At 39.1% G+C, this 25,183-nt stretch overlaps 1 protein-coding gene across 1 annotated transcript; it reads left to right on the plus strand.

Annotated features, from left to right (window-relative positions):
• Positions 1–12,318: 12,318 nt before the first annotated feature.
• Positions 12,319–21,990, plus strand: LOC146615528 (uncharacterized). The gene is made up of 11 exons (XM_085375574.1): positions 12,319–12,514; positions 12,631–12,773; positions 12,942–13,086; positions 13,183–13,226; positions 13,369–13,398; positions 17,481–17,525; positions 18,334–18,372; positions 18,550–18,570; positions 18,671–18,815; positions 18,996–19,070; positions 21,842–21,990. Exons 1-11 carry the CDS (start codon positions 12,319–12,321, stop codon positions 21,988–21,990), a joined length of 1,032 nt encoding a protein of 343 aa, XP_085231700.1.
• The last annotated feature ends 3,193 nt before the right edge of the window (positions 21,991–25,183 follow it).

Below are 25,183 nucleotides of genomic sequence, written 5' to 3' on the forward strand. Positions count from 1 at the left end.
GATAATATCAAAACTGGGAAGTCTACACAACATACTTGGCCCTTTAACACCCATAACAGCTTTACCAGACTGTAGCGCAGCTTCTACAAATTCATTAGTTTGTTCCTGATTGCGGAGCTGAATGTCCTTCTGAAAAGGATATACACGAGTGAATCCTCTGCCTTTTTCAACTACCTTTCCTTCATGAAGGCAGTAGGAGCATCCGTATTCACCATTAAACTGTTTAAAATTTTGGATCAGAGGTCTGGCAACTGAGTCACTCATTAGAATTAGAGGGATTACTTTGGTATTGACAGAAACGCCTTTGTCATCTTCCCATGTGAAACCACTGTCCTGTAGGCCCACACACTCATCAATGAAAGGTTTTAAGAAACTTCTCATGTGAGGCTTCTCATCCCCCGAACCATAGTGCACAAAGGAGTACATTATTGTGGCATCCTATGGGTGTCTCAAAGTGACGAGCAGCACGGAGGTAAGTGACGGAAGTGAGAGGTAAGTGACGGAAGTGATGTTGTAGGTGACGTCAGACGCCGGAGATTTTGGCGGAGAAAAAGCAAATGGTAGCATAGAGTTTAACAAAGGTTTTCCAAGCTTCAGTATTACCAAATATACTAATCAATTGTCATATAACTAACAACATCTATTTTATCATCTCTAACACCCTGGAGGACAACGGGGAGAGTTTAGACGCTCTCCAAGATTACATCGACCGCTGTTTTCAAGATTTAGTAATGCATAAGGCCCAGAGTGCATCTTCCCCGGCCAAAATCGAGACGCCGTCATCGAAGAGAAGTCGCCAGGCAGACTCCCCCGGTACAACATCGCCTGCCGGCAAAGACATCGCAGAAATCCTGGAGTCCATCGACAAGCGATTGTCCAGTTTCGATGCGAGGCTGTCCCTGGTGGAGATCTTACACCGGGAATTTAAATCTCTGAGAGAATCCCTGGAATTCAGCCAGCGGCAGGTGGAAACGCTTGCCGCTGAAAATGCCACGCTACGGGAGTCGGTTAAATCTCTCACCGATAACGTGACCCAGCTAAACATTGAAAATAAAAAAATAAAAGAGTCCGTTATCGATTTACAAGCCCGTAGCATGAGAGATAATCTTGTGTTTTCTGGTATTCCAGAAACTGCCGGAGAGGACGCAGAGGCAACGGTGAAAAGCTTCATTAAAATCCACCTGAAGCTGCCGGAGGACACCGTAAAGAATATCGACTTCGATAGAGTACATCGCTTGGGGGGCGCGCGGTCGCGGACCGGGAGACCACGGCCTATTGTGGCCAAATTCAGCCAATTCAAACAAAAGGAACAGGTGAAGAGTCGCGGCAGAGAGCTGAAAGGAACGGACTTCAGCGTGAACGACCAGTTCCCCAAAGAGATCCTGGAACGACGCAAGGTCCTGTTCCCAGTTCGACGTAGCTTTATCCAGAAAGGCTCCCGTGCTGTCATCGCTGTGGACCGGCTCTACGTGGACGGACAGCTGTACCGCGACCCCGGCACCACACCGTGGTTATACTGACTGCACTCCAGATAAGAACCCGCTACACTCTTTTCTTATTCATTCACACTTTCTCCTTTAAAATGTGTTTAACCTAGTAATATCAGTAGGATGTCATAGCAGATATAACACCGTCACCCTCCGTCATTGCTTTAATTGGAATGTTTCCGTTTCGTCTCTTTTTTTTTGTTGTCGCTCACAGTTCATGTGGTTTCTTTCTTTCTCTTGTCTTTCACTGCTGTGGTCACCTACTTCCCCACTCACCTACAAACAACACCCTCTATTTCTACATATTTTCACAACACGATCACGCAAACACATCAGCTCAACGGCAGCACATTCACAACAGCCTCACAGCACGCACAGACTTGCAGGACACATAAGCAAGCCACGCTTGTTCATATTAGTGAATATTCACACACATAGTCAGACTTATGGAGTCTCTCACCACACTTCTTTTTCTCTTTCTATTTACAAACAAGGGATGTTTCCATATTCTCTCCACCTGTCTAAACGAAACACCCAGCATACATCATTAAACATACACGCACAATTAAGGGCATGCTGAGGTTTGTCACATGGAATGTAAATGGAGCTGGCACCAGAGGAAAGAGGTTAAAAATATTTAACCAGCTTAAAAAACTACAGGCAGATGTTGTTTTATTACAAGAAACTCACAAACCTGTCACAGGTTTAAATGAACTTAAAACACCTGAGTTTCCTAACGTGTTTGCAGCCGGTTATAATTCTAGACAACGGGGAGTAGCAATTTTAATACATAAAAATGTTAATTTTACAGTACTCGATACAGTTATAGATCCAGAGGGTAGATTTCTAATTATTAAACTATCAATATTGAACAAAAAACTATGTATTGTTAGTATATATGGTCCAAATGTTGATGAACCCTCATTCTTCCACGGTTTTTTTAGTGCACTCTCTGAACACCTTGATTGCACACTCATTCTTGGCGGTGACCTCAACCTTGGACTAAATGAAGAAATGGATAGGCTCAACACAACAGGAACTCAGCGTAATTGGCAGTCCACAAATATAATCAAACAGTATATGAACGACTTTGGTCTTTGCGATGCATGGCGCTCTCTTCACCCCACCAGTAAGGAATATACTTTTTTCTCGCATGTTCATCACTCTTACTCTCGTCTGGATTATTTTTTGGTCAGCAGCTCACTGCTGTGTGACATTTCAGACACTGAGATTCATCCTATAGCTGTCAGCGATCATGCTCCTGTATCTTTAACACTAATGCACAAGAATAATACTACGCCAAGTAAAAACTGGAGATTTAATATATCACTACTTAAAGATGAAGACTTTATTAAATACTTTAAAAAGGAATGGACTTCATATTTAGAGTTTAATGACACTCCCGGAATATCTGCTTCTGTTCTATGGGAAGCAGGGAAAGCTGTGATGAGAGGTAAAATAATTTCTTTCTCATCACACAAAAAGAAAGAAGAAAACAAAAATATTCAGGAATTAGAAAAAAACATCAAATCACTAGAAGAAGCCTACGCGTCCCACCAAGATCAGGAAACATTGAACAAAATATGCAAAACAAAACTAGAATTAAATGAAACTATTAATAAAAAAACACAATTCCTTATACAAAGACTTCGCTTGCAGAATTTTGAACACAGTAACAAATCAGGTCGATTTCTAGCTAACCAGCTAAAAATAAATAAAGAAAAAACAACTATATGTGCTGCTAAAGATTTATCGGGGAACACAATATATGATCCTGGAAGAATAAACAACATTTTTAGGGATTTCTATGAAACTTTATACTCACCACAAATAAACCCATCTAAAAATGAAATTGATCTGTTTCTTGACAACGTAACTCTTCCAAAATTACTAGACAGTCAAGCAATGGAATTGGATTCGCCACTGACGCCAAGTGAACTCCAGGAAGCCCTGATAAGTATGCCCAATAATAAGGCTCCAGGTCCAGACGGCTTCCCTGCAGAATTCTACAAAGAATTCTGGACAATTTTGGCACCAGTATTCCACAGCATGTTGCAGGAAATCGAGGAAAAGGGCAGACTACCACCAAATATGAATTCTGCCAACATTAGTCTCCTGCTAAAACCAGGCAAAGACCCTTTATTTCCCTCAAGCTATCGTCCAATTTCTCTTTTAAATGTAGACCTTAAAATAATCTGCAAAGCTCTCTCAAAGAGATTAGAGAAAATGACCCCCCTCTTAATTCATCCTGACCAAACTGGTTTCATAAAAGGTCGGCACTCCTCAACAAACACTCGTAGATTACTTAATTTAATAGACTACTCATACGATAAAAACATCGAAGCCATAATATTATCTCTAGATGCAGAAAAAGCATTTGACAGAGTTAATTGGAAATTTTTATTCGCAACTTTACACAAATTTGGTTTTGGAAACTTTTTCATAAACTGGATAAGAATATTATACAATTCCCCAACGGCTCGTATCAGAACAAATGACCAGACATCCTCCAGCTTCTGTCTCCTGAGGGGCACCAGACAGGGATGCCCACTCTCCCCTTCACTTTTTGCAATTTTTATCGAACCTCTAGCAGCAGCATTTAGACAGGCTACAACAATTAAGGGCATAAAATGTAAGAACATAGAACATAAAATCAGTCTCTATGCGGATGATGTGTTGCTTTTTCTGCAAAACACACAAACCAACCTCTCTGAGGTAATTACTTTAATAAACTGGTTTTCAAGAGTTTCAGATTATTCAATTAACTGGCCAAAATCTACAGTTCTCCCCATTAACTGCTCCTTCCATAATTCTTCCTCTGCCCCACTGCAATCCGGAAACATTAAATATTTAGGTATTAATATCTCTCCTAAGCTTTCAGACTTAACTAAACTAAACCACATCCCACTTCTAAAGAAAGTAGAAGGCGATCTGACTAGATGGAAATCTTTACCCATATCACTCATGGGAAGGGTCGCCACTATAAAAATGATGATCTTGCCAAAAATAAATTACTTATTTTTGATGATCCCTAACAAACCATCACAAGATTGGTTCAGATCTCTGGATTCATATATTTCCAAATTCCTTTGGAAAGATAAACCCCCGCGTATTAGCTTAAAAACGCTACAAAGAACCAAGGATAGAGGAGGATTAGATCTGCCTAATTTTCACCAATACTTCTTAGCCAATAGGCTTCAGTTCATCTCAGAATGGTTAAAACATACCTTCTTAGTTGAGCCCTGGCTAGATGTTGAACAGGCACTATGCAAGGATCTAGAGATTTCAGACCTACCATTTATTAGCTCAAACATCAAAAGACATGAATGCTTTAAAAGTATCAACATCAGCTTTTCTCTAACAGCATGGTGGGAGTTTCTAAAAATAACGGAGTCTTCATTAATCCCATGCAAACGTACACCTATCTGGAATAACCCTGACATATTACAAAACAATAATATGATTAATTTCCCAGAATGGAGTTGTAAAGGAATTAAATACTTAGAACATATATTAGAGGGAACAGAATTTATTCCATTTGACAGACTAGTTGAACAATATGGGATCAACAAGACAAGGTTTTTAGAATATCAACAAATTAAATCCATAGTAAAAAAGAAATTTAACCTCAGTCAAGTTGAATTACAAACACCACTAAGTGCGGCACATTTTCTTACTCTTAAATCCCCCAAATTATTATCTAAAATATACAGAACACTTTCTAAATTAGATGAATCAATATCTCTTCCTACTGCAAAGTGGGAAGCAGATTTATCAGTCAACCTAGACCAAAACTTCTGGTCTCAGATTTGCTTAAAAACTTTTAAATTAATTAAAAATCCCAGTCTGCAATTAATACAATACAAAATACTTCATAGAGTGCACTATACAGGTCATCGGATGTTCAAGATGGGCTTTACATCTTCCAACAACTGCTCACACTGTCAAGGCAATACACCAGACAATTACATCCACGCTCTTTGGTTCTGTCCACCAGTGCAAAAGTTTTGGCGCGAGATATGTGAAGACTTATCAAAATGTCTGAAATGTAACATTCCAACCTCCCCCTTAGTGTGTTTGTTGGGCAGCTTAGATAATGTCACTTCAGAAAAGAATATAGCCCATATGATCTTCACTGCCCTATGCATAGCCAAGAAAACAGTCCTCATGAACTGGAAAAATAAAAATAATCTTAATTCTAACCAATATAGAAATTATCTATTAGATTACATTAGTCTTGACACAGCCTCTGCCACCACATCAGATCAATTGCTCTGGGCCCCTTTTATCAGCTCCATCACCTAGTGGGGGTGGGGGGTCATAGTTTGGTCCCGCCTTCACTGTTGTGATTGGTGAGGGGGTAGGGACAGGCTTAGGGCGTCGGGGGGTTCCCCGGAGGCATCTTCCTTGGGGGGCTCAACCCGGGGTAGCGGTCACGTCCGGTTGAGGGCTCTGTTGGCTCTCAGGTGACTGTTTCCTCGCGGCTGCGTGCAGCGGGGCTAGGGGAGGGTCTGTGCTGACGGACGTGGGTTACTGACCTGGCAACCTGGCTGCCCCTGGGTGGGTCCGGGATGGGCGTGAGGTTCTGGGGGTGCTCCGTCTCTGGGCGGGGGCCCGGGCCGGGCCTCGGGGGCTCGGGTCCTGGTTGGTGTGTTGCCGGGGTTGTGGGCGGGTGGGTGCATGGGGGCCCGGCCCTGGAGCAGGGTGCCGCCGGTGCATCGAGCCGCCTTGGGGGCTCTTCAACTGGTGGGGGGGATGGTCACATCTGGCAGGAGCTTTCTTCTCTCAGGAACTCTCTGCAGGAGGGGGAGATACAGGAGAGGTGGAGGAAGATCTCAGCCTGGGCGTTTACCGTCTTATGTAGTCTGGAAGATGTGTGGTTGGTGGGGTGGGTGCAGTTTTCTCTGTGGTGGGGTTGGGTGGACTGTCCAGGGCTCTGTGGAGCCGGGGGGCGCTACTGCACTGGGCCCCGGTCTGATGGGCCTGGGCCCCCCTTCCCTGGCGGGTCGCGGAGGGTGGGAGTGCCTACTGGGGTCAGCGGGGGAGCTGGCCCCAGGGAGGGGTTACCTGCCCCTCCCTTCCTTCCCTCCCCATCTCCAGCTGCCTCCCTCTTCCCGCTCCTCCACAACCACCCACACATGCAGGGCCTTGGAGTGGGGGTATGTCACCAGGGTGCAGAGGAGGCTACCCCCCCCCCTGTCCCCTTCTGGCTGCCTCTGCCTCAATTTTATCCCACATCTTAGACATTCACATTATTCACACTCTCATTACACATACATATAGGATCTTGGGGGTGGGCACAATCACGGAGTCCAAATCACCATCAGGGTGTATACCTCACCCCTGACGTCGTTGCCCACCTCTCAATTTTAAATACACTTAGTCATTGAGGGTTAGCAGGAGGGACTATGCGCTTACCTGCTGCTCCTTGGCAGGTAGCTCCATGCCCTCCTGGGTTTTAATTGCACCTTAGAACACATATGCATCAACACTACAATGAGCGGGTGGAGGGAGGTTTGGAGTCTTCTCCCACCCCCACTCTCTGCGGCCTGCTGGAGCGGGAGGGCTAGTAGGAGGAGTTGGCCGTCCGACTGCGGTCTGGGGTGTGGGGCCTCCCTGCTGCTGCGGAGTCGGGGTGGTCTGCCTCTCCCCACCGCAGGGAAAAGGGTAACACCACCTGGGTCTGGGTGCAATTCCCCCCTCCAGGGGCAAGGGTACCTAGACCCGGATTGTAGAGTACGCTTGGGGAGTGTGATTGTGTGTACAGCGTCTCTTTATGTCTGTCTCCACGTTGGTTGAGTGTGGAGTGAGTGCATATGAGAGCATGAGGGTGGGAATGGATGTTTGTGTCTGTGTGTGCCTGTATGTCTGTGTCTATATGTCAGGTTGGGTATCAGACGCCACCTCTCTGGGGACACCTCAGGCCCTCCAAGGTTTGGAGGCCTATCTCCACCCACCACCACTTCCCCTGCCGGTGGCGGACTCCCTCAGGTGTCGGTGTGTTGGTGGTTCTTTGTGTCTGGGGGTGGGCGTCCGGGTACACACCGGCTCACTCCTTGGCGGCCGCTTGTCGGGGCCTGGGGCCTGGGGCTCGCTCGGGCCCCCTTTGGAGGTGGGGTGCCCCCGGCCTCTCGGCCTAGGGCTCGGTCACTCAGGCGCAGCTGGGGGCCGGCGGAGCTCACGGGCGCGTCACTGCAACCCCCCCTGGCTTCTGCTCCGCGGCTGCTGAGTGAGCCCTCATCTGGGACTCTCCTCAGCTCTTACTGGAACAGTGGCGCGGCTGCCCCTCTGTTGGTCTTCCATGGTCTTTTGTGTTCTGGGGGCCTCTGGATGTCTGGAGTTTTGATCTCCTCCATACCCGCTTCACACCCTGGAGGACGGGGCTGAGGCCCCCCCACACTCCCTAGCAGATCATTACATGGAGAAACCTTTGGAATGCAAGCATGCTGATCCACACAGGTATGCACACATGGGTATTCACAGACGCGGACTAAAGCTTTCTTGGCTGCTGCCTCAAAGCACACTGTGCGCTGTCTATCTTGCGTGCTGCACAATATTGTTTATTACTTAGTAAATACTGATATCTATGACTAGCTAGTTTATTGTGATGGTGCTTTGTTTTCTCTATTATTATGTTGCTCTTTGTTGTTTGCTGTCTCCTCTGTTTGTTTGTTTGTTTGTTTGTTTTTTTTTTCTCCATACAGGTGACCCAGGAGTTTTTTTTTTTTTTTTTTTGTCTCTCTTCCCCCCCCTTCTCACCGTCTCTTCTCCCCTTTGGTTTTCTTTCTTTCTCTCCCCCTCTCTCTCTCATTCATTCCCCCTGTCCTATTTATTAAAAAAAAAAAAAAAAAAAAAAAAAAAAAAAAAAAAAAAGACAAAGGATGAACTGAAGCTCTGCCATCACGTAATGTCGCATACTGCTGTTTCTGATGTCATTTAGAAAAAAAAAAAAAAAAAAAAAAAAACAAAAAACAGAAGGGATACTCCCTTGACTAGTTTAGACCAGTGATTCAGTAGTGGTTCTGGCAATACACCTTTCAGTACAGGTAAGCTATAATAAAAGAGCCACATATACCACTCATGGGCTTTCCAAAATTTCCTCAATGTGACAGACCTTGGCACACGAGGTACATTACATGGCGGTTTAATCTTTAAAAGCATTTCATCTAACAGTTTTGTAGACCTACCTATATACCAGTGCTTTTCATGGTTTTCACTGTTTAACCACAGCCCTGTTACAGTTCTTGCAACACCCAGAAGTACTGAATGCATATAGTCTGGGACAGACCCTTCGATAATATCAAAACTGGGAAGTCTACACAACATACTTGGCCCTTTAACACCCATAACAGCTTTACCAGACTGTAGCGCAGCTTCTACAAATTCATTAGTTTGTTCCTGATTGCGGAGCTGAATGTCCTTCTGAAAAGGATATACACGAGTGAATCCTCTGCCTTTTTCAACTACCTTTCCTTCATGAAGGCAGTAGGAGCATCCGTATTCACCATTAAACTGTTTAAAATTTTGGATCAGAGGTCTGGCAACTGAGTCACTCATTAGAATTAGAGGGATTACTTTGGTATTGACAGAAACGCCTTTGTCATCTTCCCATGTGAAACCACTGTCCTGTAGGCCCACACACTCATCAATGAAAGGTTTTAAGAAACTTCTCATGTGAGGCTTCTCATCCCCGAACCATAGTGCACAAAGGAGTACATTATCCTGTCTTGTTTTCAATGGCAATTCATTAATGGTGCAAAAAAGGGGCCAAATACTACAAGGGGACTTTTTAAAAACTGGCACATCATCACAGCTAAATGTTAAGCTGAGGGTTTGAAGGGCCGTTTCTGAACCACTTAAAGCTTTCTGATACAAAAAACCATCACAAATGTCACTGAGAGAAGTAGATGTTTCTGTTTGCCTTCCTATTAATTCATCTGTAATTCCTGGCATTCTCAAGAGATTTTTGAGTTGATCTTCCAAGGAGAGGTATATGAAAAAGTTATTGGTAAACCTACTTGCTTTGTCATAGGTGCTGTTGCATTGAACACAATGAACTTGGTCCAGTTCAGCTGACATTATATTACTGCACTGTTCACACACATAACAGATTTTCATGATGTCTTTTGTATCATCAAAAGCTTTGTAAAATGAATATTTTGTCCTGCATGCTGAATCACTGCCACCAACAACATTAAGGATTTTCATGATATCTTTAAGACAGTCATTGGTCAAACTGTGTTTGAGCTTAAGTGCCAGAAGTAGTAGTTGATTTTGCTCTTTAGTTTGACCTGAATCCACTGGGACCTCTATCTGAACAGGACCTGCAGTGCACTCTTCATCATTAGTCATCAGCAGAGTTCTGTCTTCTGGAAGGGTGTCTGGGATTTCCTTGAAAAGAGAAGCGAGAGAGAGAATTATGGGTCCTGTAAGCAAATCTTCAGTGTAAGAGCATTAACCTAGTGGACTCATAGACGCATTCATGTCTATATCGGTGAGATCTGCCCTGTAACCGTCTTCTCTGTATTTATGCATCTCTTTTTTTAACATTACAGCAGAAATTTGAAATTGGTCTCATTCACTAATTGTGCACTATTTGACATGTCCATTCAGTCTTGCCAAAATTTAAGTGTGCTTAGGCTGTCAAAATGAATGCTTAGTGCTTTCTTTCATGATAAATTCTGTAAGAATATATGATTGCAGTAGAAAGTAGAAATTACCGTAAAAATCATAATTAGAACAATGATTACTTGTTTTATTTTTTCTTGTTCAATGCACTAATTCATGAATATTCTTTAAAAAATAATGTCTAGAAATGTAATGATCTTTTTGATTTCATTTCTTGACTTGAAAATTCAACTAACTATTGTGTACTTATTTCGACAAATCTATAGTCCAATATTCAGAATAAATTTAATTTAGGTTTATGCATTAAAAGTGTTTTCATTACAGTTAACCCAAAATGTTTGTATTCCAACACTAACCTTAAAAAGAGACCAATAAGATTATTATTAATATTAATATGAATCAAGCATTTATTATTTGGTATAACTGAGGTAATTAAATGCTAAGGGATAAGATAAAATGGATGATAAGATAAAAGGAATAAAATGTTCTTTTGGTAATCATCACCCTCAAGTTGTTCTAAACCTATTTCTTTGTTCTGTTGAACACAAAAGAAGATATTTTCAAGAATGTTGATAACCAGTTTCTTGTCCCTACTGACTTCCATAGTGTTGTTATTTCATACTATGTCCATACTATGTCAATGGGGACCAGCAACTGTTTGGTTATCAACATTATTTTGTTCAAAAGAAATTCATACAGGTTTATAACAACTTAAGAGTGAGCAATTGATTAGAGAATTTACATTTTTGGTTGAACTGTTCATTTATGAATTTACAAAAATGCAAATTGAACCACCAATCATATCATAAGGCATACCTTTTGACATTCCTTGATAACATTCTGAAGTTCTTCTTCTGCAACCTTAATTCTGAAAAAGAAAATATACAATAAAGAAAATAGAAATTGCTTATTGCTATACTTGAACTCTAAGTGAACTGCTATTAACATGATAAAGATGTGATCACTTATAAAGATGTTTATTGATCAGTAATAAGCAGATTAGACATAGCCTAGCTACATTCCCTGTTTAAAAGAGCCAACTCCAACTCCAGATCATTCATTTGGGAGCCAGAGTACCTTATGGTATGGTAATTTATAAAGATCATTTTTTCCTTACAATTTTCATTGTGGCTATTAATTACATTTGATAAAATTTACTTAGAATGATGTTTATACCATTGTTTTAAGCAACTGCATGTCCTATTTTTACAAGAACATAAGCTGAAAACACTAATTGAAAATCCTTCAATGCTATTCTGGAGTATTAAGCCCCAAATGTCTATTACACATTGGCTTTGTTTATTCTTGATAAAAAACAAACAAACATCTTAAGCATGCAGTGGACGATTATTTGCCACTTTGAACGATTACATAATTGTGGCATCCTTAGTGATTGCCACTAGATTAATTGATTGATTGCCCTATGGCATTCGTTAATGTTAAAGAGTGAGGGATATTACATTACCAACACACCTTTCTTTTTGTGCCCATCTCCGTTTGGTTCTTGAAGGAATTTCCTCTTCAGGATCAGTTAGATAACGTTTATACGAAATCCTTTCAGGAGGCTCGCTCATTTTGACTCACACGTGACCTGTTGATGACATTAAAATCACATTGAAGAAAACATCGAGGATTGTAAAACAGAAACTGCAACATATAAAATAAATGTAGTGAAATATATGCTTACCGAGCAGTTTTCCAGGGAGTTCGCAAAATTGCAGCGTCTTCTTCCGCGAGCGTCTGCACACGCAATGGAGACCTTAACAAAAACTTTAAAAACTTAAACGTAAAGTCCCAAAAACGTCCGTCTTTGTACGTCACAGGATTAATCGAAAAAAAGGTACTTAAAACAATATAATATGTTTTTTCTATGAAATCTATGCTCACCAGAGATTATTCAAAAAATGCAGCGTCTTCGTTCTAGATCTGTAGGTTGTGTGAAAGTGTAAAGGTTAATGAGCGGAGCAGAGTATGCGCATGCGCGTTGCCATTGTGCTTTTTATAAATAAAGATAAAATAAAAAGTAAATATTGAAATATTCCCAAACATGTGCAATGAACGCGCAAAAAATATTAATAATAGTAATAAAAAAAATTATTAGTTGTTGTTTCTTCCCCCCCCTTTTTTTTTTTTGAAATATAACCGATGTTTGAGGCGCAATTTCCGAATGGCCGATATACAGACGGGAAGACACAAGCGGATAATGTTCGCGTTAATTAAGTGGTCGGAAGATGGAAAGTTCTCAATTCTGCCAACTGAACACATTCGGGATTTTGATGAGGAGGAATACTTAAACGGTTTGGAGGAAAAGGACGTTTATTTGGTGGAGTGGCGACAAGGCGCCAAGGAGCCAAAAGGCGGGTGGCCGGTCTATGAAGCCTCCATCATTAAGCTAGCAGGTGCCTTTTCTCCAGTATAATATTACTTTATTGTCGCTTATTTGTTAATCAAAATATGTAACTTAATTATATTATGATGTACTTTAGCCTTTTTTATTATTATTCTGCCTCCTCAGAAAGGGAAAAAACTTTGCAAACAAAGCTTAAGGAAATCGAAGAACAACTACCCAAGCCAGAGGTGCTTAAGAGAAAAAGTAAACCTTCTATGAAACTCCTTGAGGCCACAGAGGTCACAGACGAACCGGCAGCTAAGAAAAAGGTGAGTGTTTCGCCACGCGTACACACACAGACATATATACTAATATATATATATACCTGTTTTGTGTATATATATATATGTATGTGTAACCCCCCCCTAACATTTTGAGATCATTCCTTCATACAGAAGGTGGCTTTTAAAGAGAGAGTTTTTTGTTCCATTTCTTAGGCATACCCAACAGACCAACAAAACGATCTAAAGTTATGGAATGAAAAGAAACTTGAACATCTACAGCGTGTCATTAATCAGTTGAGAGAAGAGAACTCGAATCTAAAAAGAGAGAACGATAGGCTGAAAAATGAAATACTTGAAAGTAAGTACTGTACTATTGCATGTTTTATGTGTGTGTTTACACTTGTCATATACAATAACTATCAAAACCTATTCACATTTAATTTCACTTTCACAGAAATCCCACCTCTCCTTCAGGCTACACAGCATTTAATTACCAAGGTTAGAAACAAAGCACAGTTATCCTTCATTAATAATCACTAATTACAATGTTCCACATTTCCTTGCCTTTTTAATCATTTTGAGGCCTTTTGGAGTTTTTTTGGGGTTGTTTAGCAGTAATGTTTGTGCCTATTTATTTTAGCCCATGAAAATGAATGCAGAGCTTCCTGACGTAAGTAAAATCTAATTAATTTTTTGTCATTACCATTAATTTTGTTGCTTTGTTGTTTTTGTGCAGTTTGCAATCATATAAACCTAACAAGCATCAGTCAGCAGTGTGCCTAACCTAAACAGATTCTTGCTTTATTCACATATGTAGTTATATGTACTTGTACATTGTACCTACACTGTAAAAACTGTGACTAGAGGTTACTTAAAAAAGTTATGGCAACAAAGTGACACTTGAAATAATTAAGTAGATTTTAATTTCAAAAGATTTATGTAAAATGTAGAGAAAATGTTAATTAAATTCAAATAGAAAACAAAAGTAGATATTAATAGAATTAAACTGTAAATATGTGTTGGATTTAGGGTCAAAATCTCAAACTGAAGGTTGAAATTGCCCAACTTTACCAAAAAAAATAATTGATATGAAATAAGTCTCTGAGAAAAATTACTTTGAATTTACTAACTATCTGGCAAAGGTTTAGTAAAAACTTCCTAAAATATCCATTACAAAGAAATGAAATCTTCTTGTTTTTTCAGTAAAACTCAAATTGGATTCAATAATTTTCCAAATAAACCTTAAAAATAATGACTGAATAATAAGAGAAAATGAAATGAATTTTACTTATTTTCTGAGTAAAATGAATCAATTTCACAAAGAAAACATCAAAACAGTAATTTGTTTTATTGTGGAAAATAAAACACAGTAATTTATAATATAACATTTTTCTGCTCGTATACACTGAATTCTCATCAACAATCTCCTGATCTCCTAAATACATTCCTCTGCTGTAAATTTGTTTTAGTGTCATAAACAGTTTATCACACAGCTTTGTGTACAGAGCAACAGCAACATAAACTGCATGAATGTAAACCAGTTTTGTAAAAAAGAAATTAATCTTTAGACTGTAATATCAACATGAACCTGAAATTTGAATATCCTTTACCGTTTCCTTTATCTCTGTTACTTATTTATGATTGACAAACAAAAACTTTAGTTTGTCAATCTTTTGTTAAATTGAATCACTCAATATAACTGTAGAACAAAGGTTTTTCACTCATGTACATGGAATATCAATAATGTAAATCAACCTTTTATCCCAATTTGGATGTTTAACCTGAGAAAATCTAAGACACATGTAAGAGGAAGTAACATTTCTACAGCTACAGGACTGCACTTCTGTTAAATTTTAAAGTTGTTTTAAACCAATGTTTTATAGTAACATACACTATAAACAAAGAAAAGCTTCACTAGTGATTCCTCCAATTTGCTGCCTTTCAAACAGAATATTCCTAAGAAACTTGTAGGTAATAAAAAACAAAATTAAAATGAAGAGCACAAATACAGCCTGACACATTGCAGGTCATTTGGGTAAGATATGAATAAGATGAAATTAACTTAAAAACTGAAAAGATAGCTGCATCTAACAAAGACAAACCAAAGGTTTTCAGTGAGCTTACTTCCCTTTCATTCTTTCAGAGTCCTCGTTTAAGCCAATAACTTGTTCTTGAGGCTGTTCACTTTTGGTGAGAGCTTAGCACAATCCAGTTCAAGGAAAAGTTTCTGGAATACTTCCAAGGTGTATTTTAGCTCTTTGGGATAGGCAAGATCGACTGCATATGTCAATCCAACCAGCATTGCGCATGCTCTTGGAAAATTGCCCAGAGCAGGCATAACTCTCACACCCTCCAGCACAATGCCAATGTCATCCTCCTCAGATCCAACAGCCTTGATTTTGTAGATTTTCATCCTCTGTTCAGAAAGATCTTGTGACACACCATCCTCATCAGCATCCTGAAACAACAAACACATGGGTTTTCTGACTGTAGTTGCACACATGAAATATTTCCTGGACACATCCTGTAGCTGAATGACAAATAAAACATGATAATGCCTCAAATTATTTGAAACTTGACAAACACATATGAATAACAAAAACAGAATAATGTTTCTACTTCAACACTTACACTGTACTCTTTGATCAGTTGATCAATGGACTCCCCAAGGTACACCATCAAGCACTGAATAACCAGATTTCTGGTTATGTTATTGCTAGGATTGCTTGGTGACTGAAAATGAGCAAGAATTCCAAAAATTACCATCAGATAAGTGACCATTTATTAAGACAAAACTGTGAGAATTGGCAGTATTAAAAAAAACTGTTAAATATCAAATTATCATCACATGGAGCATTATGTGCGATAATTAGCTGATGTTAATGCACATGCCTGGGTGCTGACAGTCAACACAAAGGTATTGTCAACATGCTTGACAGGTTCAATCTTTAAATGTGTCGTTTTAGTAAATTACATTAATTTAGTAATTTAGTTTTTTTATCTAATTTAGTTTATGTTCGTCAGAAAGGGTTTTTCCTTCTTGGGACAAAACAAAAACCCAGCAATACCTGTACTTGTGTTTTTTTGTTTGTTTTTTGTTTGTTTTTTTTTACTAAGAATAGACATGTATTTAAAATACAATTAAAACATGAAACCCATAATTGTGTTGTTAATTATATCAGTGACGTCCTGGCGTCCTCTTGCACTGACAAAAACATGCAAACAAATTAGTGGAGCTGTGCACCATGCAAATGAAATTTGACAAAAAAATTCTTTAAATAAAATTCCAAGCTGAAATGTCTGTGGAAAATACCTTGGCTATGATAGCCTGCAACTTCAATCCCATGCTGATCAGGTGAATTTAAGTTGAGGGATCTTCCATTACCTGAAAGGAAAGCAACATTATCATTTTTGACGTTTAGTCAGCTGTGTAAAAACCAAGGAGGAACCCACCCGGGGGATTAATAAAGTTTTATTTTATCTAATCTAATCTAATAACTTTAATCTCAGCCAAACCGATTTACTCACGAACAAATAAAACACTGAAAAAAACCAAACAATAACATTTTTAGGTTGTCTAAGTGACTTATACATTACGTTTAAACTGAGTAGCGAAACCCCGCGGTGATCTGAAAATGATGTGCCGGGAGTTGTGCCGTTCTCAGCGGCTTCAGTGACCCTCGAGCTCCCGGCTTGCTATCGAGCTGGTGGGTAGCAGATGCTCCGAAAACGTCGAAGCACTTTTGCAAACATGCGATATCTTGATAAACCGAGCAGATATTTGATGTTTACACAGCTACTTTCGCGCCTGAAAATATGTTAAAAGTTTATTTTGTGACCCAGAAAGATTACTAAGAGTAATTTTAAAACTTAGTAGCGGCCGCCATTATTGGAAACTGGAGTTCGAAAAACTGACTGTGGCTGACAAAATCACTCACAACTGACCGCAAAACCTTTTCATGAACTTTTAAACGTGGATGAAAGACGTTAAAACTCATTGGAATATACCGTTGATATTTTTTAATACGGTAAAACATGTGGTTAGTTAAAGCTGTTCAGTAACACAGTCGTGAAGGCTTGGAAAGTGACCTTGTGCTAGCAGTCCACTAACTGCCATTTGTGTAAAAATACGATACTATCATTACAGTGATGATTATTAATAAAATTTCGACGTATCATACTGTTTAAAACCTTTACTCAAAACCGATATACGTTATTGTTTAAACCGTGTCTTATATTTGAACAAATTAAGAAGTCTTACCTCTGACAAAATGGAGACGTCCACTCATGAAGCGCGTGTGTCCTGCACGTGGCACAAAGGATTATGGGCGGAAGTGTACAATGATTAAAATGAAAATGCTTTCATCAGTTAAATCTATTAGATTTCTTAAATTTTTTTAGTACTCAAACATTTTTTTTAAATCTACTCAACAAACCATTGCTGAATTTACCCCAAACAAAACTGTGTAAATTTAAATAACTGAACATCTCAAAATTGTTGAATTTTGCTTAGATTTGATTAAAACTACTCATACACGTTTTTACTGAGTAATAATTACTATTACTCTCCTATTAGATTCTAATTAACCCCAATCACAGTTTTTACAGTGTAGGGTTGCGACGACTTGGCACCGCCCCATTGTTGTGACAGCCCTGATTGTACTTGTACACTGCATCGGAACAGGGAACAGTCTGCCACATTAATGTATTTTTAAATGACTTGTTTCTAATACATCAGTTTTTCTCTTACAGATGTCAAAGTCTCAACCTGATGCTGCCCTCCCTCATCCTCCTAAAGTAAGTATTAGTTGTTGTGGTTTTTTACGCAGTGTCTGTGTCACGTGATATTATGTCACATGCTAAGCATAACTATTGAAATAATAACTGTTTTATAACAGATTTTCCCAAACACTAGCTATGTTTGTTGTCATTCAGACCAGTACTACTGGTTAGACATTGCTTAATAAGGATTGTGTTTTTTTAGCTGCCATCACCAGTGTGTGAATGGGTTGATGACTGAATGTGTAAAGCGCTTTGGGGTCCTTAGGGACTAGCGCTATACAAATACAGGCCATTTACCATATAATTGATATTCCCGATTAATTTCTCATCTCTGATTGAATGCCTTTGTTTGTTTGCCTTTTTTTGACCATAACAAGACATTTTTGCAGGATATATATGGTGAATTTATATGCATAGATACAGTCGTAGTGCTTGACACATGCACAGAGCAGTAGATGGACTAGTAGGGAAATAATTACAATCATGATGTTGATTGCTGATGTCAGTATATATATTTTAGAGGAATGTTTTGTTTTTCACCCAAAATGAACTATATTCTTCAGAAGAGATTTTTTACCCCACTGGATTCTTATATATTGTTTTTTTTTTTGCTTGTTTGTTTGTTTGTTTTTTCTCCAGAACATGTATGCTGTACCTATTTACTTGAATTGTATAGATATATTTACGTCATCAAAATATGTCACATGACTTACAAGGTTTAGATTGTTGTGCAACATTGTCACATTCTGATATTTATTCAGTGTTTTTATGGCAGTCAATGCTATGTGTATTTTTTTTAATCTTTAAATATTCTCCTTTATAGGTGCCCAACTCTTCATGCAAAGCGTCTGGGGATTCTAAAGTAAGTATTTTTGATTCTGCTTTGTGCCACCGCGAAATGTCAATCTTTCTTATTAAAGTGTAAAGACTCAATCATCTAAGTTATTCTGAGTTCTTCCTTCTTTCATTTAGTTTACCAGTAATACTCTGTCTGTAACAACATTGTTGACTTCATATGTATGTGTTTATTTATTTAAAGGGTTCCAGTGATGCTGAATATGTAAGTAATTTTGCTGAGAATTTAGGTAGGTGCAAACTCAAATGTGTTTTTTAAAAACAATTTATATTGAAACACTCTTTTTATGTGATTGCAACCACAGGTGGAGTTAGCACATGCTACAGGGATAAAAATTCTGAAACATCAGTGGGCTACTGCTCTTCAGGCCCAAACACCCACTTTAATGGTGCGTGTTCTTCTGATGGCCGTCTTCCCACTGGAGGTTTTGATCCAGAGCAATTTAAAAGGTAAACAGCTTTGAAACTTAGTTCCAATGGTTAGCTAATAGTATTTTAAAAAGCCTACTTCTCTGTCACCAGTTTCTTTACCAAAAAGCATAATATTGTAGTTCAAATGTTTAGATGAACAAAGATCAGATTTTTGGAAATGTAACTAGCCAGACACTCAAATGTTAATGCTTTTTATAGGAGGACACAGCAAAACAGACATCGGCGCAGAGCGAAGAACTGCCCTTGATAAAGAAACCATGACAGCCATATATAGTAAGTGAAGACTGTGTATCTAAAATTGCATACTGCACAAGTAACTCACTTTGCAACAATAAAAATTGCACAGATAGGTGATGAAGCATTGAAGTGGTTGGACTCAGACAAAGAAGGTCAACAGATTGAATGCTGGAGAGTAAGGATAGATGACCAAAAGGGGTGTTAGTATTACTGTAATGTGAACTGGATAGACTTTCCATCGAGGGGAAAAAAAAAGGTAAAATTATGTGGAAAATATATCTGTATCTCTATAAACTCTATAGATATATATTAATATATATATAAAATATAAATATATTTTGAAATGTATTTTAGCGCATATATTTTTTGGCCAATTTTTGTATATTTTGAAATATATTTCAAAATATATTTCAAAATATTTTTTTTTACCGTATGGGCCCAGTTTTGGTTCATCTCCACTTTTCACCCTGTGATCCACAGCCCAAATTACTGTACGATTCAGAGAAAATTAACAGTAAACTTTACCCAATATACAGTACTGTACTTTTATTATCCTCATCTTTGAGCTCAGATTACACAAAAACTGTAAGAGGTGACACTGATATTTCTCTAGATTCTGGCTCTAGGCCATCTCCACTTTTTACCCAGTGATCTACCCCAAATTACTGTATGGTTTTCCAGAAAATTAATACTAAAATTTACCAGATTTACAGTACTGTACTCTATATATTCTCATCTTTGACATCAGATTACAGGAAAACTGTAAAAGGTGACACAGATATCTTACTGGATTCTGACTCTGGGTGACCCCCACCCTTCACCTTGTGATCCACGCCCAAAATTACTGTACAGTTTTCTGATAAAATTATAACCTAATCCATTACTGAACAAATACTAAAACATAATATATATACACTCAACAAAAATATAAACGCAACACCTTTGTTACTGCTCCCATTCCCCATGGGATGGACGTAGAGATCTAAAATTCATTCCAGATACACAATATAACCATCCCTCCCAAACAGTGGTCACAAATCAGTCCAAATGTGTGGTAGTGGGCACATCTGCTATACTGAGATAATCCATCCCACCTCACAGGTGTGCCACATCAGGATGCTGATCTGACATCATGAGTAGTGCACAGGTGTACCTCAGACTGCCCACAACAAAAGGCCATGAACACAGGTCATGAACTGTGGGTACCGGTATGAGGAGAGAAGGGGGACAGGACTGGATGGTGGGTTAAGGTTAGGATTTGGTTGGGGGAGGGAATTGCTAAAAGTCCTCATCTCGTCTTCAAATCCCTTCTTTCCTGTATTAAGGAGAATCCTGCGACAGTCCGTTCAGACCCCTCCCTGCCTGAGGAGGGGTCTGAACCGGGTCGGGTAGAAGCTGGAGTGGAAAATGGGTTAGGGTAGAAAGGGAAGGGTGAACTGCCAGACAGTCACACAAAAAGCAAGCATCTCCTCCTTGCACTGAAGTGGCTGCAATCAGCTGGAGGTCCAGGCTCCAGTGGATGAGGGTACAGGTACTCAACAGGTACAGGGGGCAGCCACGGCATGTTGGTCATGAACTGTTGAGATGGAGATGAATGGCTGCTGGGGTAAAAACCAAACAACCCAACTATGGAAGGCTCCTCACATACCCTCGAGGATACTGGGCAAACCCCACTCAATGAGGGCACCTCAAGAGCCGAAAGAAACATCCAAAATTATTGTTTTATATTATATTATTTTATATTATATTATATTGTTTTATAAAAAAAGCAAGAAAAATCTTTTCATTTCAGACTGTTGAGGCACACTTGGTTGAGTGGAGCTTCAGTGGCACTGTAAACTATCTGAAAACACATTCACTTCAGTAATTATAATCTTTTAAATGGAAGTAGATCAAACAAGCAACAAGAAAAACTACTCTCGTTCAGTGTAACAAAAAGCACTGTAACAGCTTCATATAGCAGAAGCTTCTCCTGACCACTGGAGCCTAGCTGATTCTATAATGAACAGAATAAACAATTATTGAAAGAAGAAGAACTTATTTCTGTCCAAAGGACCCGCTGAGCATTGGAACTTAAGAAAGGTGAATCACACCACTACTCTCCTCCCACTTTTCAAGGCTTATGGGGATGGCTCATTTACACACTGGTTCCACTGTTCTAACATACACATTGCTGCTCTACTAGTCGAGTGAATGTTGTCCTTCTGTGCCGAATATCACAGTAGGAAGTGCAGGAATCTGTTCATCTAAACCTGTAATAAAGTTGTTAAGATGCAACATTGTGGCTTGTTCTTTACAAATAAGGGCCTTAGAAAGATTGCTGACTGCTCTGCCTTTAGTCCCATTTTCAGCTCCATCACTGGTATTCAGTCCAAAGTTATAAAACCAGATTTTCCACAGGGTGCTTTCTCCAGCTGGGCCTCACCGGGTGGCAACATTTCGCTCATGGAAATCTGTCGATCTGTACCCCTCTGCTTTATAGGACGGAGGAGTCTGTGCACATAGGAGTCACCGATGATCACAGATATTTTCTTCACATGAAGATTCCAGTCCTGCAGTTTCCTCTGTGTGTTGGGGTCTCTCGTTGGAGTGCAGACCTGTTGTTCTGGTGAGGATGGTGAGGAAGGAAGACAATAAGAGGAGGAGTCCTCTGTTATTCTTGTTTGGAGGCAGGTCTGCACACAAGGTTTCAATCTGTGTAGGTTTGTGAGTGTAACTCAAAGCTGTATTGTTTCAGTGAGGGGTTGACACGGTTATTCAGCTGTGTCGTTTCCCTGCTCACCTGTGGCTGTTGTTCTGGTTTACAGGGTGTGTCACTGCTGATGTGGTAGCTGGATTCCAGTCTGCTAGCTTGGCTATAACCACCGCCTGGTTCTGGTCCAACGACTCGGGCTGGAGACGGCGGCCCAGGTTCCATTTCTCCCAGGATGCTGCCATCTCAAAGGGGCCTCTCTAGAGAACTGAAAACAAATTTTAAACTCATACTCTATGCTTTGGTTATAATAGTCATGAAGGATAAAAATTGATCTGTGAGCCGAGTTTTTAGCATCTCCTCAATTAGAGTCTGTGTCCTTCTATTGAGATAGCTGGTCTAATCAAAGTTACTAAATTTGTGGTTATTTTTATTCAGAGATTGATGATAACGGTCTTCTGAAACATTTTTCTGATGATCAACCGCTTTAATAAGTCTGTAAATTTTGCAAACTTTAATAAAAAAAAGTGTGGATCATCCGATTGTACTCTATTCCTCCGAGGTTCAGCTCTTTCATTCAGGGTGGATTTTACATACCGTTTGTCTCTGGCCACTCCTCGTTAAAATCTTCGATCTCCACCAGTCTGTACAAGGTAACAGATCGTGTTGTTTTTTCATGTAAGGCTTCTTCTGGGTTAGGCCTTCCTGTTGTTCATGGTGGAAGATGGGTGCCTTTGTTGACCTAGGAGGGATAGCTGGAGACAGGTATTCTGAAATTGCCTTCTTTATTTTTTTTAACGTAATTTGAGATGGGCTACGTAAAAGGTATTTGCACATACCAAGGCAACTCTTTGGATTCCCCGTCCATAAACATCCGACAGTTCTGAAACATGGTTTTTTCCACACAGAGGATGGGAGAGGAGGAGGGGTGAGGAGGGGAGAGCTGGATGGGGAGGGTTCTGTGGGTTCATAAAATGGAGGTGGTCTGGTCTGATGGATTCCTCAAGCAAACGTGTCTGGTGGCAGTTTTATTTTCACCTAAATAACATTTGGGTGGGAGGAATCGGATCCACCGCAAGGCTTCTTTTTAAACAATTTTTCCCCGTTGTCGTAGCCGTTAACTTTTTAAGTGTTGTGTCTATCCCGGTATTGTTTAGTGGAAGTTCTCAACAAGAGAAAACATTTGCCAGTGAAATAATAAACCATGTTTTAATAGTATTGATGGTTAAAAATAAACAAATACAATTGATAGATAACATATATAAATAAAACCATAGTCATTAACTTTGTTTGTAGTGTATATACACACGCATGCAATCTTTTATACACTATTTTACAAATTCAAGGAGTTCATATACTTAATATAAGGATGGATAAATACATAATAAATAAACTATACTTATTGTATTGTTTAAATGCTATACAACGTTATAAACATATACAATACATTTTTTCCATTTATTTACCACTGTAAATGTTCTATGTACCACTTAGAATTTATGTCAACTTCTCATCTCTATTGGCAGGTTAAACATCTCTATGGATGAGCTTTATGAAGAGTGTGTCACTGCAACCAGCCTTCTGAAGCACCTCACCAAAGAACATCAGGAGAAGGAAAAGTGGCAGTCCAAGGGAACAGCAGAGAAGTGGATGGAAATTCTTCAGGCAGCTGACCTCCCCAATATGCAGGCTGTTGTATCCTTTGTACTCAGCATCCCATCTTCCACTGGGTTTGAGGAGAAGATTTTCTCTCTTATGAAGAATAAGTGGACTGATGTGCGGAAAAAATGTTCTACTGAATTAATTAGAAGTGAGCTCATTGTCAGTCTAAATTATGATATGTCTTGCTCAGAGTTTTACTCTGCAATCCTGAACGACAAACAACTCCTAACTGCAGCAAGAGCTAAAAAAAAAAACACAAATGGAAAAAGTAGTCTGTTTCCACATAATGTAGCATTGAGCTTGAGTTCATGAGTTTGTTGGATTTTTTTTACTTCAACTTTCAGCTACAGTCAAGGCCTTTGAGGCACAGATGTTGTGTTTACAGGTGTTCCACAGACTGTTTTTTTTTTTTTTACTTTTCTAATTGCACTAAATGTGCACTGTTACAAGAATGTTTTTCTTTCTATTGTTTTCTATTAATTTATATAATTTTAGGTTAAGCAGGACAGAGTTCTTTGTGTTAATTTTGTCATTTTGCACAAAAAGTGAAGCGTACCAGTCTTTCGTTTAGGAAAGAGACCTATTTTATTGTGTTAATGTTGTCATTTTGCGTTAAAAATAAATGGATAAATTATCATTTGTTTGCCATGTGTTCATATCACAAAGAATATGCATCTACTTAAATGAACTTCAAGTCAAATGGTTAAAAAAATAATTTCACACACAAAAAAAGAGCTAAAAAAAAATTCACCACACAGGGAAGGGTGAAGACAATTGGGTCGCCCGGCCCTGGCCACGAAGTGTCCCTTATTTATTTTTCAGGGAGTTGGCAACCCTACTTGGAATTGAAAAATGCAAATGACCAAAAATGGTCCCACAGTCAAATTTCATGTTTGTGTAATTTTAGACATTGAAGTTCTTCTTGTGAATAACCTTTTGAAAAAACAAGTAAACTTCAAAACTTATTTCTACATTGAGAAACACTGCCTATAAAAGGGCAACACTTCTCAGTTCACTCATTTTGGACCTAACATTCAGACCATCAACATCTCTCTACATTGGGGATTTACCTGCAACACTTCTCAGTTCACTCATTTTGGACCTAACATTCAGACCATCAACAGCTCTCTTCATTGGGGATTTATCTTCTTTGGACCTTAAGGTAAGTTCAGTAATTTTTGGTGTGTGTGTGTGTGTGTGTGTGTGTGTGTGTGTGTGCACTTACTTGCTGTGTGTGTGTGTTAGTGATGGGATTTCCGGCTATCCTGGAGCACTTCTGTTGTCTTTTGTACGTGTTTTGAGTTTTTATGTGCTTCTGAGTTGTTACGTGCTTCTGAGTTTTTACGTGTTTACATGTGTTTTGGAGTTTTTACGTGTTTTTGAGTTTGTACGTGTTTTGGGCTTTGTCTCTAGGGGCCACCGTAAATATACTTTTATTTATTCAACTTCTGTTGTCTTTTGTACGTGTTTTGAGTTTTTACGTGCTTCTGAATTTTTATGTGTTTTCATGTGTTTTGGAGTTTTTACGTGTTTTTACGTGTTTTGGACTTTGTACATGCTTCAGAGTTCGTACGTGATTTGAAGTTTGTATGTGCTTTGTCTCTAGGGGCCACCGTAAATATACTTTTATTCATTCACTCTACATAAAATGTAATAAATAAATCATATAAAAAAAAATCAACTATTCACATTTAAACTTTCAACTATTTAAATTTTCAGCTTTTTCCTTTTACAAATTTAAAGTGAAAACAACACAAAACACTGCAAACCACAACACAGTGCACTTACCTGCTGT

This window comes from Diplotaxodon limnothrissa, linkage group LG17 (assembly GCF_057381915.1).
Source record: "Diplotaxodon limnothrissa isolate DT_005_m linkage group LG17, D_limnothrissa_male_GT1.1, whole genome shotgun sequence".
Taxonomy (NCBI): Eukaryota; Metazoa; Chordata; class Actinopteri; order Cichliformes; family Cichlidae; genus Diplotaxodon; species Diplotaxodon limnothrissa.